This window comes from Mastigoproctus giganteus, chromosome 11 (assembly GCF_048544385.1).
Source record: "Mastigoproctus giganteus isolate SK-2022 chromosome 11, ASM4854438v1, whole genome shotgun sequence".
NCBI classification, from domain to species: domain Eukaryota; kingdom Metazoa; phylum Arthropoda; class Arachnida; order Uropygi; family Thelyphonidae; genus Mastigoproctus; species Mastigoproctus giganteus.
The window spans coordinates 65,120,622-65,142,768 of NC_143585.1; the positions used below are offsets into that span (position 1 = coordinate 65,120,622).

Consider the following 22,147-nt stretch of genomic DNA (forward strand, 5'->3'; position numbering starts at 1 on the left):
GTTCCCTTGGCTACAAGGATTGGTATGTACTTTCAGCATGACGGAGCCCCTGCACATTATACTCATCTGGTGATACAATATCTAAATCAAACTTTCCCTGAACAATGGATCGGCTGCAGTTGTCCCATTCATTGGCCACCAAGTTCTCCAGACCTCACTCCATTAGATTTTTGTTTGTGGGGATGGATGAATAGTGCAGTATACAAAGAAAAGGTTAATACAAGAGAAGAATTGCTCACTGACATTTTGGATTCTGCTCTCATAAAGGAATGCCAAGGCGACCTCAGAAAAACATTTCATATTACCGCAAGAGTTGCAAAGTGCATTGAGGTTGGCAGTGGGATTTTAGAACATTTATTGTGAACTGTAAAAAAATTTGTCAATTATTTGTGTTTTGTATCATTCAAAAAGTCAATAAATACAAACAATAATTTATTTATGCTCTGTGCATACCAGTTTCAAACAGCTGTATCTCTGTATCCATTGAGAATTGGACACATGTTTATATGAACTTTTTTACTCAGAATAATCGATACAATAACCTCCCAAAATATTTACTATTCCTCCTGTATCACCCCGAATTTCTAAAAGAAATATAAATTAGGTAGAAAAAAGGTGGAAAAAGAGCAAGAAACAAATAAATAACAGAGAAGAGGAGAATGAAGATGTGTGGTAGGAATCTATGTATAAAAATATTAGTTATAAGGCAAATAAAGCCAAAATAATAAGCCGATAAATGATAAATTTAGACTGGCGCCACTTGATAATGTAAAGGCCAAAAAATGTGAAATATCACAAAAGAGATATAAAAAACCAAGCATTAGCATTAGTAGAGGCATTTGATGCAAGAAAGCAAGCTTATGCAGCATCAGCCAAAAAAAAAAATAAATAAAATAAATAAATAAATAAAAAAATAACCACTTCCACTTCACCCTCTGTTCGTTTGAAATACCTGTCCAGCTGAGCCTTAAACTTATTTAGGCTATCAACTTCCACGACAAGGGATGGAAGTCTGCTCCACCAACCAACCACCCGCTGGCTAAAGGCAAATTTCCTCACGTCTATCCTACATCTGTCTTTCCTCAATTTGAATTTATGCCCTCTCAGGTGATTATTCTGAGCAAGAGGAAGAATCCCAACAGCATTGAGCATGCTCAAATCATTCAAGGCTTTATACACCTCTATCAGATCACCTCGCTGGTGCCTAGTCTCCAGACACTGTAATTTGCAAAACTTAAGCCTTTCTTCGTAAGAGCACCCCTTTGTTCCATTCACCAATCTTGTTGCCCTTCTCTGTACTCGTTCCAGCATCTCTACATCCTTCTTGAAATGAGGCCTCCAGACCTGTATACAGTACTCTAGGTGTGGCCTGACCATTGCCTTATACAAGGGAATAATCACCTCCTTATCCCTGCTAGAAAAATTCCTATATATCATCGACAATACACCATAAGCTACTCTTGCAGCCCGTCTGCACTGCTCAGAAAACTTCATATCTGCCTGCACAACCACCCCCAGGTCCCTTTCATTCTCTACCACTGTCAGTGTAGTACCACAGAGTTGATATGTTGCTCTGGGGTTGCTGTTTCCCATATGTACATTTGCCAATGTTAAACTTCATTTGCCACCTCTCAGCCCATCTGCTCAACCTTTTCAGATCCTGTTGCAGTAGCATAGTGTCAGTAGTGTCCTTGACAACTCTGCCAACCTTCGTATTGTCTGCAAACTTGGACATTAAGCTTGATATACCATCATCAATATCATTTATGAATACAGAAAACGATAATGGACCCAATACTGAACCCTGAGGGACTCCACTAATAACATTAGTCCACGATGAGCAGTGTCCATTGATTACCACTCTGTCTTCTCCCCCTCAACCACCCCTTTATCCACAGCAGCAATTTGCCTCCAATGCCACACTGCTCCAATTTGTGCAGCAGTCTTCCATGTGCAACAGTATCAAAAGCCTTTCTAAGATCCAAGTATATAATATCAAAGTTATTCCCTGCATCCAGTTCTTTTGTGACTGCATCATAGTATCCAATCAAATTGGTCAGGCAAGACTTCCCCTTAACAAAACCATGGTGTGTCCGAGCTATAGCTGAAGTCTTGTCTAAATGATCCTGCAGTGCTTCTTTAACTAGTGCCTCCATTAATTTTCCTGGAACAGAAGTTAAACTCACAGGTCTATAATTACTTGTGTCAGCCTTTGATCCTCCTCTGTGAATTGGGGTGACATTTGCACATCTCCAGTCTGTGGGTACCTCCCCTGAGTCCAAGGAAGCTCTCATAATTATGGCTAAGGGTTTGCTTACTTCCTTTGCTGCCTCCTTTAATATAACTGGATAGATCCCATCCACCCCGGGTGCTTTTCTTGTGTTTATCTTCAACAATTTCTCCTCCACTTTACTCTCAGTTATTACAAGATTCTCTAGCTTACTGCTAGAGTTGAATACACCTCTGGCTTTCCCCTCGCTAAATAACTCCTCATGTGTGAATGTCAATGCAAAATATTCATTTAGTTTGTTAGCTACCTGAGCAGGATCATCAACAGTTGACCCATCGATATCAAGTGGACCAATCTGATTCATCCCCTTCCTTCTAGAGTTTACATAAGTAAAGAACTCTTTGCTGTTTTTCTTTGCATCCCTTGCCAAAGATTTCTCGTAATCTGCTTTCGCCTGCCTAACCTCCTTTGTAACTTGGTTACAGATCAACTTGTATCTATCATAGGCTTCTGTGTCATGTGTTAATTTGTATGTATCCCATGCATGTTTCTTCTCTGCCATATGCCTCATCAGTTCATCTGACATCCATTTAGGCCTAAACCTTGAACAATATTTCTTAGTTGGTATGTATAGCCTAGTAGCTTCCAAGATAAGTTCTTTGAATGCTTCCCATTTTGAATTTGCTGTTGGTAACATCATCAGTTGGTCCCACTGTATAGAATTTAAATACTGTCTCAGACCATCGTAGTCGCCTTTACGAAAGCAATAACCCTTCCCTTTACCCCTAATGGTAGTTACCTCTTTGAGTAAATCCCACTTCAGCACACTGTGATCACTGCCACCTAGTGGTTCATTTATCTGCAGATTCTTAATGCATGAAGAATCACTGCTGATAATCAAATCAAGAGTATTCCTCCCTCTAGTTGCCTCCCAAACATGCTGATGTAGAAAACAATCATCCAATAAATCCACAAAAGCCTTGCTAGTGTGTGAGTGACCAGCCCCCAAATTCCAGTCAATATCTGGGAAATTAAAATCTCCCATTATAAGACTCTCTGATTTACTGGCCCACTCTATTTCCCTGTACAGTACCTTATTATACTCATCAGAGTCATTAGGCCTATAGCACACTCCTACTCTCAATTTTGATCTCCCAATGCTTATGTCGTGTGCAAGTGACCAATCCACAAGTCCCAGTCAATATCTGAGAAGGTAAAATCCCCCCCCTTATAAGACATACTGGCATTCTGATTTACTGGCCCACTATTTCTGTGCATAGTTCTTCATTGTACACATCAGAGTCAGGCCTATAACAAACTCCTGCCCTCACTTTGCTTTCTGAGTGCTTCAACATTGCACTGTCCATCTGTGTCAACTGGATGCACTTCCTGTTTGTTTTGGTAGTCTTTTTGAATTATAAAAACTATTCATTAGTTGCAATACCCAATTCAGACTTTGAATTTCATTTGTAGACTTATTTTAAATAGTCCATACTGAAATGCTTATAAAACCCTATATCGTAGGTTGAGGAATTACAACTTCGACATACATTTTGAATAATCCGATATCAAATTAATGGATGTATGTGTGTACTAAACTTTATATACCAATTAAGAGATATTGTTCAAGATTTAGACCTACATGGATGTTAGATAAACTGATGAGACCAGTGGCAGAGAAGAAAATTGCATAGGATGATCATCAGGGGACACAGAAACCTAGAGTAAGTATAAACATCTCTGTAATCAGGTCAATAAGGATTAGCCAGAGCTGAGAATCTTTTGTCTAAGAATGTAAAGAAAAGTAGTAAAAAATTAGCATTCATAGTGGCATATGATACAAGAAAGCAAGATTATACAGCATCGGCCAAAAAAAAAAAAAAACCACTTTCCATTCACTCCAAAAGTTTGTCCAGTTCTTCCTTGAATTTATTTAAACTATAAACTACCACAATAACAGATGAAGTTTGTTCCAGCAATCACCCACTCGCTGGCTAAAAGCAAATTTCTGCACATCTATTCTGCAATTGTCTTTCCTCAATTTGAATTTATGCCCCTTCAAGTGTGTAATCTGAGCAAGAGGAAGAATCCCATCAGCATTGAGCTTGCCCAAAAACTTGCACGTGCCGTCTCCAGATACTACAATTTGCAGAACTTAGGCCTTTCTTGGTAAGAGCATCCCTTTATTACTCTCAGCAATCTCATTGCTCTTCTCTGTACTCATTCCAGCAGCTTTACATCCTTCCTAAAATTAGGCCTCCAGATCTGTATGTAGTACTCAAGGTGTGGCCGGACCATTGCCTTATACAAGGGGATAATCACCTCCTTATCCCTGCTAGCAAAGTTCCTGTATATCATTGACAAGACTGCATGAGCTGCTCTGGTAGCCTGTCTGCACTTCTCTGAAAACTTTATATCTGACAGCACAGTTACCCCATTCTTTTCATTCTCCACTACCCTGCCTTAGTACTCATTCCAGCAGCTAATGCTCCTAAAAAAAAAAAAAAAAAAAAAAACTCCACTACCCTGAGTGTAGTCCTGCACAGTTAGTACGTTACTCTGGGGTTACTGCTACATATATGCAGTACTTTACATTTGTCAATGTTAAACTCAATGGTAGAAGGAAAGGGATGACCCACGTTAGTCAATTAGGTATGAAGTAACTGTTGATGATCCTATTAAGGTTGCTGGACAAACTGAATAAATATTTTGCATCTCCATGTATGAAGAAGTTTTAGAGATGAGAATATCAGAAATGTATGAAGTTATAACCAGGAGCTGAATAATTTTGTGATCACTGCAAAGAAAGTGGAAGAGAAATTGTTGAAGCTAAAAGTAAAAAGGTACTGATGGAATCTATCCAGTTATATTAAAAGAAACAGCAAAAGAGGTAAGCAAATCATTGGGGATCTTGAATCCAAGGGTTCTCTCATATTTATAGTCTTTGGCCATAATTATGAGAACATCCTTGGATTCAGGGAGTCCTACAGATTGGAGACCTGCAAATATTTCTCCTATTCATAGATGTGGTGATCATGGGGTGAAGTGCATAATTCATACCTGTAAGCTAAATTCTATTCTAGGGAAAATAGAGTTGGTGTTCAATAAATAATGCACTCTTACAGTAATTGCAGCATGGATTTATTAAGGGGAAACCTTGTCTGACCAATCTGATTAATTATTGTGATGCAGTAAGAAACTAAAGCAAAAAATAACCTTGACATCCTAGAATTTCATTAAAGCTTTTGACACACACGGAAGACACTGTTTCACATGAGGTTCACATTGGAGCACTATGTATTAGGTACAAGTTACTGCTATGGATTAAGGGATAGTTATTAATGGGCCCTGCCCTTTGACTAATGTTATTAGTGTAGTCTCTCAGAGTTCAGTGCTGGTCTCCTGTTTTCAGTATTTATTAATGGTACTGACAAAGGCAATATCAAGCTTGATATCTAGGTTTGATGACAGAGGTAGGTATGATGGTTAATGATAGTAATCAAGGTATGCTACTGCAACAAGATCTAGAAAATTAGGCAGATGAGCTCAGAAACGACAATTAAAGTTTTAACATTGACAAGTGCAAGGTACTGCATATGGATAGCTGTAATCCCAGATTAACACACCAACTATGTAGTACTACAGTCAGATTATCAGAAAATGAAAAATACTTGGAGTAGTTGTGAAGTCAGATATGAAATTTTCTGATTAGTGCAGACAGGCTTCCAGGAGGACAGCTCATGAGGTTTTTTCAACGATATACAGCTATTTTGCTGGCAGGATTAAGAATGTGGTTATCCCATTTTATAAGGCAATGGTTAGGCCACTCTGGAGGCCTCATTATAGGAAGAATGGGTGTAGAGAAGGGCATGAAGGTTGGTTAGGGGAGTGGAGCAAAAGGGTGCTCTTACCAAGAAAGACTTCAGTTTGGCAAATTGCAGCTTCTGGAAACTAGGCACCTGATTGTGAAGAGACCCGATTGAAGTTTTAAACGGATTGAGTAAACTAACTGCTGATGGCATCTTTTCTTTTGATTGGACAACACACAAGAGGAGATAAATTTAAAATGAAAATGGATAGTTGCAGGATTGATGTATGAAAATTTGCTTTGACCCAGAGAGTTTAAACTATTTGAAACTTCTATCTCCTGCTGTGGCAGCAGTGGGTGGTTTGAATAAATCTAAGGACAGAGTAGACAGATTTTATTTTTGACTGATGCTGTATAAGCTTGCATCCTTGTATCCTTGTCACTACTTGATACTAATAACATCTGCTAATTTTAATGTTGTACCCTTTATTCCCTTATCTATATCATTCAAGAAAATTGGAAATTGGCACATTCCTGAGGTGGACTGACTGAATCCATCACTCAGTTCACCTCAGGATCTTACTCCAATAGACTTGATCTTGTACACCACCTCACATGTTGAACTGTGTGAAATGCTTTGCTAAAGTCCAGGAATACAATGTCAAATTTGTTTCTTGTATCCAGCTGCTGTGTGACTACATCATAGTTTGCTGTCACTGTTCAAAAATTAGCATAACATAAAGGGCTGTGAAGATGGTGGGCTCACATGGCTGTCCTGATATAAATATAATTGTTTATAAATTTCTGAAAGTCAGGTTATGTTGCACTTCCTGGTAATCTGCTGTATGTTCACTTGTTGGGGATGCATAAGGAATATAAATTGGGTGTTGTTATTAAATAAATAAATCTTTATTGTGAAGTACAGAATTACATACAGCACAATATCCCATCACAGCAGCCAGGGGTTTATCATCCTTGGGGTAGATATTGGTGGTTTTTGAATTTTTCTTCTGTATTTTTGGTGATCCTGTTTATGAGACTGATGAGGTACCCATTGTTTCTGAATTTCTGAAGACGCGATAAATATATTAAATAAATTCCAAACTTTACACAGGTAAAGTGATTTCATGTATTCAGATGGTTGTGGTGTAAAACTTGTTAAGAAAGAAGCTGGTCTTCCAGGTCATTAACAGGCAAAATCCTCATGGGGAACAAAGTTGTAAGAAGAGAAAAGGGGGAATAGAAAGTAAAATTAGGATAGCAACAGATAATGGGGAAGGGATTGTAAAACTGAAGAAGGAAGATGGATTAAGTGTAAACTGGACATGGTGAGGTAGTATGAGATGGGGAGGGGGAACAATGGCTTTAGAAATTGAGATTTAAGAGTTTTATGTACTACTAGTGGTGAAAAGAAGAAATGATGTTGCAATAGTACTGAATAAGAAGCACAGGAATATGTGGAAGTGATATATTACTGATAGGATAATGATGGTAAGGTAGAAGCAGAAAAAAAAATAATTAGCAATTAGAATGTAGTAGTGAGGGGGAGAAGGGATGGAATTGTGGGAACTATGGATTAGGAAGAAGGAATGAGAGAGAGAAGAAACTGTTTGAATTCAGAGGAGAAATAAATTTAGTCACAAATAGATGGTTCAAAAATCATAAAAAGAGGAGTTATACTTGAAAAATGGCATGGGATATGGGAAAATATAACTGGATTACATAATGGTAAGAGAAAGGTATCATGTAATGATTATCACTTACTGTTACTCCCTCATTACTTTTATTAGTAAAAGACAAAAGTAAAATACAAAAGAAGAGAGCTTCCTTAATATCTTTTTAATGATTATTTTTTCTATTAGTAATTATACCCATGAACTGAGCTGTTTTTCCTCATGCTAATTAATTATGGCAATTATCAAGTAATTCTGTAACTAAAAGAAGGAACAGAATTATAATTACTTGAATATTTAAATCATATTTAAAGTTTGTTCATTAGTTTTAAGCAGTAACATATTTGTAATATTTGTTTTATGCATCAGTTAATTTATGCATATGCTTACTTCACAATGTCGATGAGTGATACTTCATCCAACATGAGTTTGGTTATTTCTCTTTGGATAGTTTCTCTAACTGCAATTTTCTGCTTCTGTGAAAAGTGTTTTCTTCTGTCTTGTAATGATAAAAAAGTGTTTTATTTTAGTCTTAAAATGAAATTGGCATTGAGAGAAGTATTTAATACTTTTAACGGATTGGAAGACAATCTTTATGTATGTCTCAAACAGCTCATAAATTTAAAAAAGGACTAAATGTAAATTTAAAAAAATCACTTGACTTCAGAATTCTGCCCTTTATACAGAATTCTGAAGTCAAATTAGAAAGGAACAATGAAATGAGGTAAGATTTTTTTTTTTTATCTGGGAACTTAGTTTCATATCATATCTGCCTCGTGTATCCCATTTTTAATGAAAAGAATGCTGGTGGTTTATAAAGAAAACCTACAGAAGAAAGAAAAATAGTTTAAAGCTATCTGCACTCCTTGTAATCTGGAATGCAACAAACTTATTGAATTTTTTAATGATAAATGTATTTCATTAACTTTTGTAGCACTTTATTTTAACAGAACATGATATATTTTAAAAAAATATATATAACATTCTGTTATATTTACTTTTAAACAATCTTAACCATAAGGTTAGAATATAGTTTGTGGTCATCATTAACTGATTAAGTTTAAAATAGTGGATTGCTCATGCATGGCATGTCATGTTATTTATTCTCATCTGAGATTTTGGTGTATCACAACTTTTTTTTTTGCCAACTAAAACTTATTTTTTTTGTTCTAGATGAATTGTCTAGTCATCTTATTTGGCTGATGCTGTATAAGCTTGCTTTCTTGCATCATATACCTCTACTAGTGCTAATGCTGAAGTTGCACTCTTTTGAATTTTATCTCAAAACCTAGTGTTTCAAGCCTGTGGAAGCATCGAGAAACCAATATGTAACTGGACACATGCAAACAGTTGCATTAGCATTAGTAGAGGCATTTGATGCAAGAAAGCAAGCTTATGCAGCATCAGCCAAAAAAAAAAAAAAAAAAAAAAACCCCACTTCCACTTCACCCCTCTGTTCGTTCAAAATACCTGTCCAGCTGAGCCTTAAACTTATTTAGGCTATCAACCTCCACCACAAGGGATGGAAGTCTGTTCCACCAACCAACCACCCGCTGGCTAAAGGCAAATTTCCGCACGTCTATCCTACATCTGTCTTTCCTCAACTTGAATTTATGCCCTCTCAGGTGATTTTTCTGAGCTAGAGGAAGAATCCCATCAGCATTGAGCATGCTTAAACCATTCAAGGCTTTATACACCTCTATCAGATCACCTCGCTGGTGCCTAGTCTCCAGACACTGTAATTTGCAAAACTTAAGCCTTTCTTTGTAAGAGCACCCCTTTGTTCCATTCACTAATCTTGTTGCCCTTCTCTGTACTCGTTCCAGCAGCTCTACATCCTTCTTGAAATGAGGCCTCCAGACCTGTATACAGTACATACAGTACTCTAGGTGTGGCCTGACCATCGCCTTATACAATGGAATAATCACCTCCTTATCCCTGCTGGAAAAATTCCTGTATATCATTGACAATACTCCATGAGCTACTCTTGCAGCCCGTCTGCACTGCTCAGAGAACTTCATATCTGCCTGCACAACCACCCCCAAGTCCCTTTCATTCTCTACCACTGTCAGTGTAGTACCACACAGTTGATACGTTGCTCTGGGGTTGCTGTTTCCCATGTGTAGTACTTTACATTTGTCAATGTTAAACTTCATTTGCCACCTCTCAGCCCATCTGCTCAACCTTTCCAGATCCTGTTGCAGCAGCATAGTGTCAGTAGTGCCCTTGACAACCCTGCCAACCTTTGTATCGTCTGCAAACTTGGACATTAAGCCCGATATACCATCATCAATATCATTTATAAATACAGAAAACAATAATGGACCCAACACTGAGCCCTGAGGGACTCCACTAATAACATGTCCACGATGAGCAGTGTCCATTGATTACCACTCTCTGTCTTCTTCCCCTCAACCACCCCTTTATCCATAGCAGCAATTTGCCTCCAATGTCACACTGCTCCAATTTGTGTAGCAGTCTTCCATGTGCAACAGTATCAAAAGCCTTTCTAAGATCCAAGTATATAATATCAAAGTTATTCCCTGCATCCAGTTCTTTTGTGACTGCATCATAGTATCCAATCAAGTTGGTCAGGCAAGACTTCCCCTTAACAAAACCATGCTGTGTCTGAGCTATAACTGAAGTCTTGTCTAAATGATCCTGCAGTGCTTCTTTAACCAGTGCCTCCATTAATTTTCCTGGAACAGAAGTTAAGCTCACAGGTCTATAATTACTTGTGTCAGCCTTTGATCCTCCTTTGTGAATTGGGGTCACATTTGCACATTTCCAGTCTATGGGTACCTCCCCTGAGTCCAAGGAAGCTCTCATAATTATGGCTAAGGGTTTGCTTACTTCCTTTGCTGCCTCCTTTAATATAACTGGATAGATCCCATCCACCCCGGGTGCCTTTCTTGTGTTTATCTTCAACAGTTTCTCCTCCACTTTACTCCCAGTTATTTCAAGATTCTGTAGCTTACTGCTCGAGTTGAATACACCTCTGGCAATCCCCTCGCTGAATAACTCCTCATGTGTGAATGTCGATGCAAAATATTCATTTAGTTTGTTAGCTACCTGAGCAGGATCATCAACAGTTGACCCATCAATATCAAGTGGACCAATCTGATTCATCCCCTTCCTTCTAGAGTTTACATAAGTAAAGAACTCTTTGCTGTTTTTCTTTGCATCCCTTGCCAAGGATTTCTCGTAATCTGCCTTTGCCTGCCTAACCTCCTTTGTAACTTGGTTGCATATCAACTTGTATCTATCATAGGCTTCTGTGTCATGTGTTAATTTGTATGCATCCCATGCATTTTTCTTCTCTGCCATATGCCTCATTAGTTCATCTGACATCCATTTTGGCCTAAACCTTGAACAATATATTAGTTTGTGTATGGAAGAACATTGGATAATTTAATAGAAGTTGATGGGCATTGTGAACTGTGAGAGAGGATTAGAGACAGAAAGAGAATGGGATGCAATTGAATTGCATCTAGGAACCTGGGGTGGATGGGATCTATCCAGTTATATTAAAGGAGGCAGCAAAGGAAGTAAGCAGGCCCTTACCATGATTTGGACTCAGGGAGATCAGCAAGGGACTGGAGATGTGCAAATGTATCCCTAATTCACAAAGGAGATCAAAGGTTAGCACAATTAATTAGACCTGTTAATTTAACTTCTTTTCCGGGGAAAATAATGGAGTCGCTGGTTAAAAAAGCATTGCATGATCATCTAGACAAGACTGCAGTTATAGTTCAGACACATGGGTTTTGTTAAGGGGAAGTCTTCTTTGATCAGTTTCATAGGATACTATGTTGTGGTTATAGACGAACTGGATGCAAAAAATAATTTTGATATCATATACTTGCAATTTAGGAAAGCTTTTTACTGTTGCACATGGAAGATTACTGTACAAGTTGGAGCAGTATAGCATTAAGGGCAAGTTGCTGCTATGGATAAACGGATGGTTGAGTGGGAGAAGACGGAGTGGTAATCAATGGACACTGCTCTTCATGGACTAATGTTATTAGTGGAGTCCCCCAAGGGTCCGCGTTAGGCCCATTGTTTTCTGTATTTATCAATGATATTGATGAAGGTATATCAGGCTTAATGTCCAAGTTTGCAGATGATACAAAGGTTGGTAGAGTTGTTAATGACAGTAAGGACGGTATGCTACTGCAACAGGATCTAGAAACGTTGAACAGATGGGCTGAGAGGTGGCAACCGAAGTTTAACATTGACAAACACAAAGTACTGACCATGGGTAGCAGTAACCCCAGAGTAACATAGCAACTGTGAGGTACTAAACTCAGGGTAGTGGAGAATGAAAAAGATCTGGGGGTAATTGTGTAGTCAAATATAAAGTTTTCTGAGCAGTGCAGACAGTCTGCAAGAGTAGCTCATGGTGTCTTGTCAATGATATACAGGAATTTTTCTAGCAGGGATAAGGAGATAATTATCCCCTTATATAAGACAATGGTTAGGCCACACCTTGAGTACTGCATACAAGTCTGGAGGCCTCATTTTAGAAAAAATGTAGAGTTGCTAGAACAAGTACAGAGAAGGGCAATGAGATTAGTGAGTGGAACAAAGGGTTGCTGTTACCAAGAAAGGTGTAAGTTCTGAAAATTTCAGCATGTGGAAACTTAGGCACCTGTGAGATGATCTGATTGAGGTGTATGAGGCCTTGAATGGTTTGAGCAAGCTCAATGCTGATGGGATTCTTCCTCTTGCTCAGATTCCACACCTGAGGGGGGCATAAATTTAAATTGAGGAAAGACAGTTGTAGAATAGATGTAGAGAAATTTGGCTTTAGCCAGCAGGTGATTGATTGCTGGAACAAACTTCCATCTGTCATTGTGGAAGTTGACAGCTTAATTAGATTCAAGGAAGAAGTGGACAAACTTTTGGAACAAATGGATGGGTAAAATAGGAGGTTTTTGTTTTGGCAGATGCTATATAAACTTGCTTTCTTCCATCCTCTGCTAATGCTAATTCTGGCTGTCATGGACATGTCAGAGAACTCAAGAAGATAGAACTCTTAACTAGCAGAGAAAAATAATGAAAAATGTTCAATGTAGGGGTTTTTTTGTTTTTTTTTTTGGTAACTGCTGTGGTTTGACTATTTTTCTTTTATTGATCATATAACTCTACCAAAAATAGTGAAATAAAAGCCAAACAGTTGTCACTTGAGTTTCAAAAAAAGTTTTGCCAATATGCATATATTGCCATATGCATGATCAAATTTTGGGATCATTCTGACCCTGCATGCCCACTTAAGTTTAAAAATCCAATTATGCCTCGTGCTACATTAAGGAAAACTCTAAGCTAGAAATTCATACCCAGTACTTTTAACAATGAAATAGAAATAGGATGAAAACAATAAAAATATATAATTACAGTAAACTCTAATTATAACACTTTCTAGGGGATCAGGACTAGCCCTAAAAGAGCATAATAACGGTTACCTCTCCCCTTATAGTATTGTTGGCCATAATACCAGATTTTGTAGTAGTAGTAGTGGCATGTGATGCAAGAAAGCAAGTGTATGAGCTTATGCAGCATCAGCCAAAAAAAAAAAAAAAAAAAAAAATCACACCGTTCCCTCCAAATGCCTGTCCAGTTCCTCCTTAAATTTATTCAACCTATCAACTTCCACAACGACAGATGGAAGTTTGTTCCAGCAATTAACCACCCCCGCTGGCTAAAGGCAAATTTTCACACATCTATTCTACATCTGTCTTTTTCTTAATTTAAATTTATGTCCCCTTAGGTTTGTAATCTGAACAAGTGGAAGGATCCCATCAGAATTCAGCGTGCTCAACCCATTCAAGTCCTTATACACCTCAATCAGATCACCGCGCAGGTGCCTAGTCTCCAGCCACTGCAATTTGCAGAACTTAAGCCTCTCTTGGTAAGAGGATCCCTTCATTCCCCTCACCAATCTTGTTGCCCTTCTCTGTACACGCTCAAGTAAATCTACATCCTTCCTAAAATGAGGCCTCCAGACCTGTACGCAGTATTCAAGGCGTGGCTTGACCATTGCCTTATACAGGGGGACAATCACCTCCTCCCTGCTAGCAAAATTCCTATATATCATTGACAAAATCCTATGACCTGCCCTGGCAGCCTGTCTGCATTGCTCAGAAAACTTCATATCTGACTGCACAATTACTCCCAGCTCTTTTTCATTTTATACCACCTTAAGCGTAGTACCACACAGTTGGTACATTTCTCTGGGGTTACTTCTACCCATATGCAGTACTTTGCATTTGTCAAAGTTAAACTTCAGTTGCCACTTCTTAGCCCATCTGCCCAAATTATCTAGATCCTGTTGCAGTAGCACACTGCCATTACTGTCATTAACAACCCTGCCAACCTTTGTATCATCTGCAAACTTCGACATTAAGCCTGATATACCTTCATCAATATCATTGATATATATACAAAACAACAGTGGACCTAACACCGAACCCTGTGGGACTCCACTAATAACATTAGTCCAAGAAGAGCAGCACCCATTGATTACCACCCTCTGTCTTCTAGCACTTAACCATCCTTTTATCCATTGTAGCAACTTACCCTTAATACCATTCTGCTCCAATTTGTACAATAGTCTTCCACGCACAACAGTGTCAAAAGCTTTCCTGAAATCCAAATATATGATATCAAAATTATTTTTTGCACCCAGTTCCTTTGTAACCACATCATAATATCCTATCAAATTTGTCAGACAAGATTTTCCCTTAACAAACCCATGCTGTGTCTGAATTATTGCTGCAATCTTGTCTAGACGATCCTGCAATGCATCTTTAACCAGTGACTCCAGTGAGTCTATAATTGGGGATACATTTGCACATCTCCAGTCCGTGGGAAACTCCCCTGAGTCCAAGGATGCTCTCATAATTATGGCTAACGGTTTGCTTAGTTGCTTTGCCGCCTCCTTTAATATAACTGGATAGATCCCATCCACCCCAGGTGCTTTTCTTATGTTTAACTTCAACAATTTCTCCTCCACTTTGCTTTCAGTTATTACAAAATCATTAAGTGTCCTGCTACAATTTGATAACCTTCTGCATTTTCAAACCTTAATAATTCCTCATGTGTGAATGTAGATGCAAAATACTCATTCAGTTCAGAAACCTCTACCAGAATAGTGAAATGAAAGTAGAAAAAGTGAAATAAAGACACACTCTAAGCTAGAAATTAACATTCAATATTTTTAACACTGTCTGAAGTAGATATAGAACAAAACCAAAAATATATGATTACAGTAAACTCCCTTATAATGGGAGTTTACTGTAATCATATATTTTTGGTTTTGCAGTAATTGCAGTAATTTGCAGTAATTGCAGTAAACTCCCTTATAATGGGAGTTTACTGCAATTACTTACTTTCTAGGGGGTGAACTAGCCCCTAAAAGAATATTATAAGGGTGGTTCTCCCTTATAGTATTGTTGACGAAAATACCCAAAAAAAGAGCATTTTATAGGTGACTTCATCCCTCATGTTTGTGGGTAGTTTTTCATATAGAGCCAGTTCTGCTATTATGCAGTACTTGTTCCTAAAAATCTCTGCATTATAGTATTTTGTGCATTAAAAACAACAGGGCTTATGGAAAAAATAGGGATGGGATATAGCACTCAAAATAAAAATATGTTCAGTCTGGTAAGTAAAACACTAAAAAAAAAGTTAGAAACCCAATAAAATTGCTAACACAGGTTTAAACATCTTAAATTTCTAATAAATAAATATCACAGTAAATATAGCAGCACTTTTCCTTGACAAGATATGAAGTTGGATTGATATTTCTTTTCACTGACATTTTTTTTTTTATTGTAAAATTTAAAACAGTAAAAAAGATAAGCAATCAATAAAGATGAACATGGGATGTACAAATTGCACAAGTGAGAGAAGTTTACGAAGCTTAAAAAATAGGAATGAAGAGAAGATTCTGAAAATGTGTTTTTTATATGATTGAAGATTTCACGGAAGGGGAAATACATTTCACCATAATAACATAAAAACCCACAGAATTCCGGCTATCAATATTATCACAAATGCAGTAAGATCGAGTTTACTACCCATTTATAATTAAAATGCACCAACTGAAAAGCCCAAATAAATGGGGAACTGGAAATTGTTTTTGTTTTATTGTAGTAACCTCCAGAAATGTTGCTCCTCTGCTCACTCTATCACAAAATTTCTGTTGGAATGGGAAAAATGTAAGCTCCTGAAAAACTGAGTCAGCCTACAATATCACATGTTATCTTGTGAATACAGCGAATGACAACGGTGTGTCTCCGACCAATACAACTACAGTAAGTGGGAAATATAGCTCTCACACGTTTGACATTTTTTAAGCTTCGTAAACTTGTTATGTATTGGTCACCATATGGTTCAGCTTGGTGCCAGTTTTGCATTCACATTGTTCCCTAATACAGTGGATTCCAGTTATTTGGGCCACTGGTTAATCAGGGCAGCCGTTTATTTGGGGCAAATCTTAAAAAACAGAACCCAATCAAGAAAATAGCCAAGCCAGGGTTTACTTTGCTTAATTGGGACAGCATGCCAGTCCCCAATTAAGCAGCACTGGAGATTACCCTACGATTGTCTCAGACGGTACCATGTGGTTTGGTCGAAATTCTGGAGGTCACAACCATAAAACAAAAACAATTAGCAGTCACCTCTTTATTGTGCTTTTCTGTTAGCGAAATCTATCATAAACGGACAGTAAACTCGATCTTACTGAATTTGCGATCAATGCCAACAGCTGGAATTCACTGGGTTATTATGATGAAATGTGTTTACACTTCCATGAAATCTTCAATCATATAAAACAATAAATTTTCAGATCTTCTCTTCATTCCTATTTTTAAAGCTTTGTAACTCGTTACTCCGTTCTCACTTGCGCATATTGTGTTACTTGCAATTTGTGTGTGCCGTGTTCTTTGTTATTGATTGCTTATCTTTTTATTGTTTTAAATTTTAACCTCCACCCACAAATGTCAGTGAACAGAAATGTCAACTAGTTCTTATGTACACGTTACAGTACATATTAATTATTCCGATTTTCACGTATCATTTAATTTTTTTTAATTGGTAAGGTAATAAAGGGTAAATTTTGTGCTTAATATATCTTTGCTTTTATAGCCTGTGGATAATATTCCTCCTATTTTCGCTAATTAGAATCGCTGTTTAATAGAATTAAAATTCAATTCACAAACGTGATCACAATGACCGCCGCTTACTGCACATCGTATAGTGAATGGTACTTTACTATGTTGAGTTCGTCGTAACGTGATTTGATTGTACAGTGAACCAATTGTAAAGGGGGGGGGGGGTACATTGTATTTTTAACTATTTACGTGAAACTTCAGATAATTGGGGCAGCCGCTTAATCAGGCCAAAATGCACTAGTCCCAAATAACCGGAATGGACTGTATATCAGTCACATTGGAGCAAATTCACATTTTGAAAATCTGCATTATAGAACTGACTGTACAGTTATAATGTGATGGATAACTCTTTTTCTTTTTTTTTTGCAGTGTTTATTGAGTCAGTAGTTTGTATGCAGTTGAAACCCCGCACACTTAATGTATTCTTTTTTGTTTGTGCCTTTGGTCTCTGTTTTTTGCATACCAAAGATAATTTTTAAGAAGTGTTTATTAAATTAAATGAAGACAGACAAACACTGCTGATTAAAAAAAAAAAAAAAAAAAAAAAAAAAAAGCTGTGAAGGTAGAAAGGCCACTGTTTTCAACTCTTCAGTTGAAAAGAGTGGCCTTTCTACCTTCAAAGCTTTGAGTTAATGTGAAATGGACATCAACCTGCACCATAAATCTTCCCCAGAGAGGGAGAGCACTAGAAGCAAAAGTGTTATAATGGGAATTTACTGTATATATTGATTTTAATTATTTTATTTCAAGTTAGATGTTCTTGAAAAACTACTTTTCTATATCACAGGTACGGCAGTGACATTGGTGAAGTTGTGGATAATGCTGTTTCGGCTGTAGGAAATGTTGCATTTACTACCCATACCATTGGCTCATTTGGTGTTAAGGGAATTGCAAAAAGGACTGCAAAAGATACAGGAAAGGCAGTTTTGAAGAGCTATTTAGAAAATTCTAGTTCTGCTGATAGGTCATAGTTATAAGTTTAAAAATATGAACACTAAAAATAGGTTCCAGATTTTCATGAAAGAATTTGAAGTAGATTTGTGACATGTTTCTTTGCAGAGATATTTTTTCAATATGTATTGTTCTTCTACATATTTTATATACAAGTTATAATAATAATAGTTTGTGGTATATATTAGAATTCAAGTTCTGTTTTAGTTTTCAATTCCTATTAGTTCATTGAAATGAACAAATATGCATTTACACTAGGCAGCTTATATTTTAGGCACTTAAAATTATAATGCTAAATACTCAAATGATTTTTCCTTGAAATTTCATCCCAAATTAGTCTTACTTTTGTTATTGCATCTGTTTTGTATATACAGTGTATCCTGATAATAAAAACAATAGATTTAATCTTGATTGTCAGAGTTTGTGCAGTTGAATATTATTACGTATTTCTTTATGCTCCTTTTAATAAACACAAAATATCAGTTTGTGGTTTTCAAAGCTAATACAGCATGAAACCTAGATGGCTGGACCTTGTTAAGTTTATCCTCATGTAACATATGGATCATTGGAATAATATGCCTTCCAAAGTTGAACAGAGCAGTTGATAAAGTTCAAGGCAGAACTGGAAGGGTACTTTTTGGCAATCGGTAAAGTATGAATGATTGGAAATTCGGACTTGGTACAACTGGGGTGGACTTTTTAGTTTATATAGAAACATTGATTTTTTTTCCAGGCATTATTAATGAGTCACCAACTTTTGTAATTGTGTAGTGCCCAGTATAAAGCTGGATGCTGCACACAGTGAAATTTGTGTAGTTGTCCAAATCTAAATTAGCTATATTATAGCTACTTATGCCTTCCAAAGTTGAACAAAGTTATTCATCTCTGTTGCAGCAGATCCTTCTATTACTTGATATGTCCAGTTACTCTTGGTGGTTCAATTTGAACTTGTTCTGTGGTTTTATAAATTTAAATTCTCTTAACTTCATAATTTGTTCATCTATTTTTAGTCACAGAATCTAATAACTCCACTGGTTTATTCACATTCCACTTCACACTGATAACTACTGTACATGGGCACAGGTTTTGTGCATTGAGGGCCTTTTTTTTTTTTTTTTCTTTTTCTCTCCTTTCTTCCCTTCCCTTGCAGTTGGCTGGGAGAAAAGGGTTCCAATTCTTGTAAAGCTCTGTTATAGGTTCCATTCTGGACCACCATTCCTGTTGGTCCAGAATGGGACTGGGAAAATTTTCCTGTGGCATCAATGAGTTGGTTCCTTGCCTCGATGCCCTCAATTTCTCTGTTTGAAAAGAGATCTAGTGAGAGGGGGATAGTCATCACTCCCTATTCCTATCAAAATTCTTAAAGGACGAGGCAGGATCATCCAGGTATCTATGAATTTTTTCTATTATGTATGACAGTATTTGGTTGGTTAGTACCTATTGGTGTAACCAGCTTCTCCATTTTCATTGTCTAGTTTTTTAGTCTTTCAGAATCCCATTACTGCATTGTTAATAATTAGGTGGTTTGGAATATATGAATTCTGGCTTAGAAATAAACCATAAAATTTCTGCTGTGTGATCCATGAACAACATGGCAAGTTCTTACTAGCATTACTTGTAAAAGTCACGTGTTCAGAAATTTAAGTTAGAACGAACAAACAGATATGAAGTTTTCCTTCCAGTGTAAAGAGATGGCCAGGATTGTCAATAGGAACTTTGTTAACAGGGAGAAGGATGCTATTCATCTTTACAAAATGGTGAGACATTTCAAATATTGTATTTAGGTCTGGAGGCTGCATTTGAAAAAAGGATATAAAGTTTCAGAGAGGATCCATAGAATGGCAGCTAGATTGGTTGAGCAGGTAGTCCTGTGGGAAATATTTAGAAGATTCTTCTATCAGGGGGTGACCTGATAGAAGTGTTTAAAACCTGTAAGCAGAAGGAATGAAGGAAATATTTTCATGTGGCAGGTGGAACAAGGGGACAAATGCAATAAAAGATTAGATCTCACGAAGCTAACCTTTAAGCAGCATGTTAATAATTGGAATCAATTGCCTCTCGAGGTAGTTGAGTCTGGGATTCAAGGAATGGATTGTTATTTTCTAGAAATGGGCAAATTTTGCTTGACTCTGGGTGGTGTTTTTTTTTTTTTTTTTTTTTTGTGATGCAGAATAACTTTACTTCCTTGCATCGTTTTTTTTAGCATTAGCAGAGGTGTATAAAGCAAGAAAGCAAGCTTATACAGCATCAGCCAAAAAAACTTCCTATCCCACCCATCCATTCACTCCAAAAGTTTGTCCACTTCTTCTTTGAATCTATTTAAGCTGTCAACGTAAATAGCAACCACAAACTTCCAAACAGATGGAAGTTTGTTCCAACAATCAACTACCCACTGGCTAAAGTGGGTAGTTGATTGAGGGCAAATTTCTGCACATCTCTTCTACAACTGTCTTTCCTCAATTTGAACTTATGGCCCCTCAGATGTATAATCTGAGCAAGAGGAAGAATCCCATCAGCATTGAGCTTGCTCAAACCATTCAAAGCCTTATACACCTCAATCAGATCACCTCGCAGGTGCCTAGTCTCCAGATGCCGCAATTTGCAGAATTTCTCCTTAACAAACCCATGCCGAGTCTGAATTACTGCAGTCTTGTCTAAATGACCTTGCAATGCTTCTTTAAACCAGTGACTCCATTATTTTTCCTGGAACAGAAGTTAAACTAACAGGTCTATAATTACTCATGTCAACCTTTGATCTCCTTTTATGAATTGGGAATACATTTGCACATCTCCAGTCCATGAGGACCTCCTATAAGTCCAACAATGCTCTCATAATTATGGCTAAGCATTTGCTTACTTCCTTTGCCACCTCCTTTAATATAATGGGATATATCCCATCCACCCCAGGTGCCTTTCTTATGTTTAACTTCCAACAATTTCTCCTCCACTTTGCTCTATTTTCCCTGAATGAGATGCTTATGGAAACCATCCTGGGCAAGTAATGCACCCTGTAATGGAGGCAGCTAGAAATGCTCAGCTCACAAGGTATGCCTGTGGAATTCTGGCCTGAACTTCACACATTCTCCATAGATTCATAGTTCGCTTTTATGAATGATCGCTGAAATATCAGCCTGCTTAGAAATCCCAAGAAAACTGGGTATCACAAATCTCACCAAAGCGCACCCAATTATACATTACACAAAATAAGAGCAAACTTTATTTTTTTTCTTTACATTACAAATATAAAACAAATATTTTAATGTAAATGTTAATGAAACAGACTGCAAATAAAGATGCACTCACTCACAGAAGACATTTCAGATTAGATCCTAGGAATGTCAGGAAATGTTCAGTTCCCTACTTTTTCTCCAGATATAATTGTTATTCAAAATGGCCTATCAGTAATGACCTTTCAGATAATCTATTGAAATTATCATTAATAATAGCACCAGAACAACAAAGCACATAATGACTGACTATTAAATATCAATACTTTTGTAATCTATTCACATATTGCCCATTAACTACTATGTTTAGTGTTTTACTGTCCCTATTTTCAGCCTTCCCAAAAAATCTCCTTCATTTTACTGTGCTTTTGAATCTTGATAGTAATTCAAACGATTTCCAGCTTTCTAAAATACTTCCTTTGTCTGTATTTACTCTCATCTTCTTTACAATGTGTTAAGACTTAATTTTTCTGACCACCTTTACCTACCCAGAACTATTGTTCATATTTTTTTTTCTCTCTAAAATTATGCTAATGTACTGTAGTATTTGTTTCAACACACATGAATCAGGTGGGCCCATCACCCTAGGCTGCACCTCCCTGGCAGCCTAGCCAGCATAGTATATCATCATGATGTCACTCAATTGAAGAAGTCTGTGTTTGATTCCCATTGAAAACTGGAAAAATTTCTGAAGTCCTCTTAATTTGAGGTTGTAGTTAGCTGATCTCCAGCAGAGGGGGGGGGGTGTTCCCCTCGTGGGTTATTCCAGGTTTTTCAGCCCATAATGTGCAAATCAGCCTGTGAACAAACACTTTAGATACAACACCCTTATGGTTATGAGCACATACCTCAGGGCTACTAATACCAGTTAACCCATAGGCCATGACACCTGACAAAAATCTTAATTCTGTAAGGTGCAGTGGATTTACAAATCATGATAGACTGTATCTGTAAGTATTTGTATTCTCATGGCAAATTCTTTTGTGATGAGCTAAAATAACACAAAACAACAATCGAGAATTACATTTTTGACTATCTCAAAATATTCATATTGATAATGAAAAAATAAAATAAAAATTGAA

The 22,147-nt window shown here is 37.2% G+C and overlaps 1 protein-coding gene across 1 annotated transcript in view; it reads left to right on the plus strand.

The window, feature by feature from the left end:
- The window catches only part of spartin, a 107,259-nt gene extending 89,401 nt beyond the window's left edge, over nt 1-17,858 (plus strand). Inside the window, exon 7 of the mRNA XM_090384452.1 lies at nt 17,675-17,858. Within this exon, the coding sequence (XP_090240578.1) occupies nt 17,675-17,858 (184 nt within the window). The remainder of the gene's footprint in view (nt 1-17,674) is intronic.
- The last annotated feature ends 4,289 nt before the right edge of the window (nt 17,859-22,147 follow it).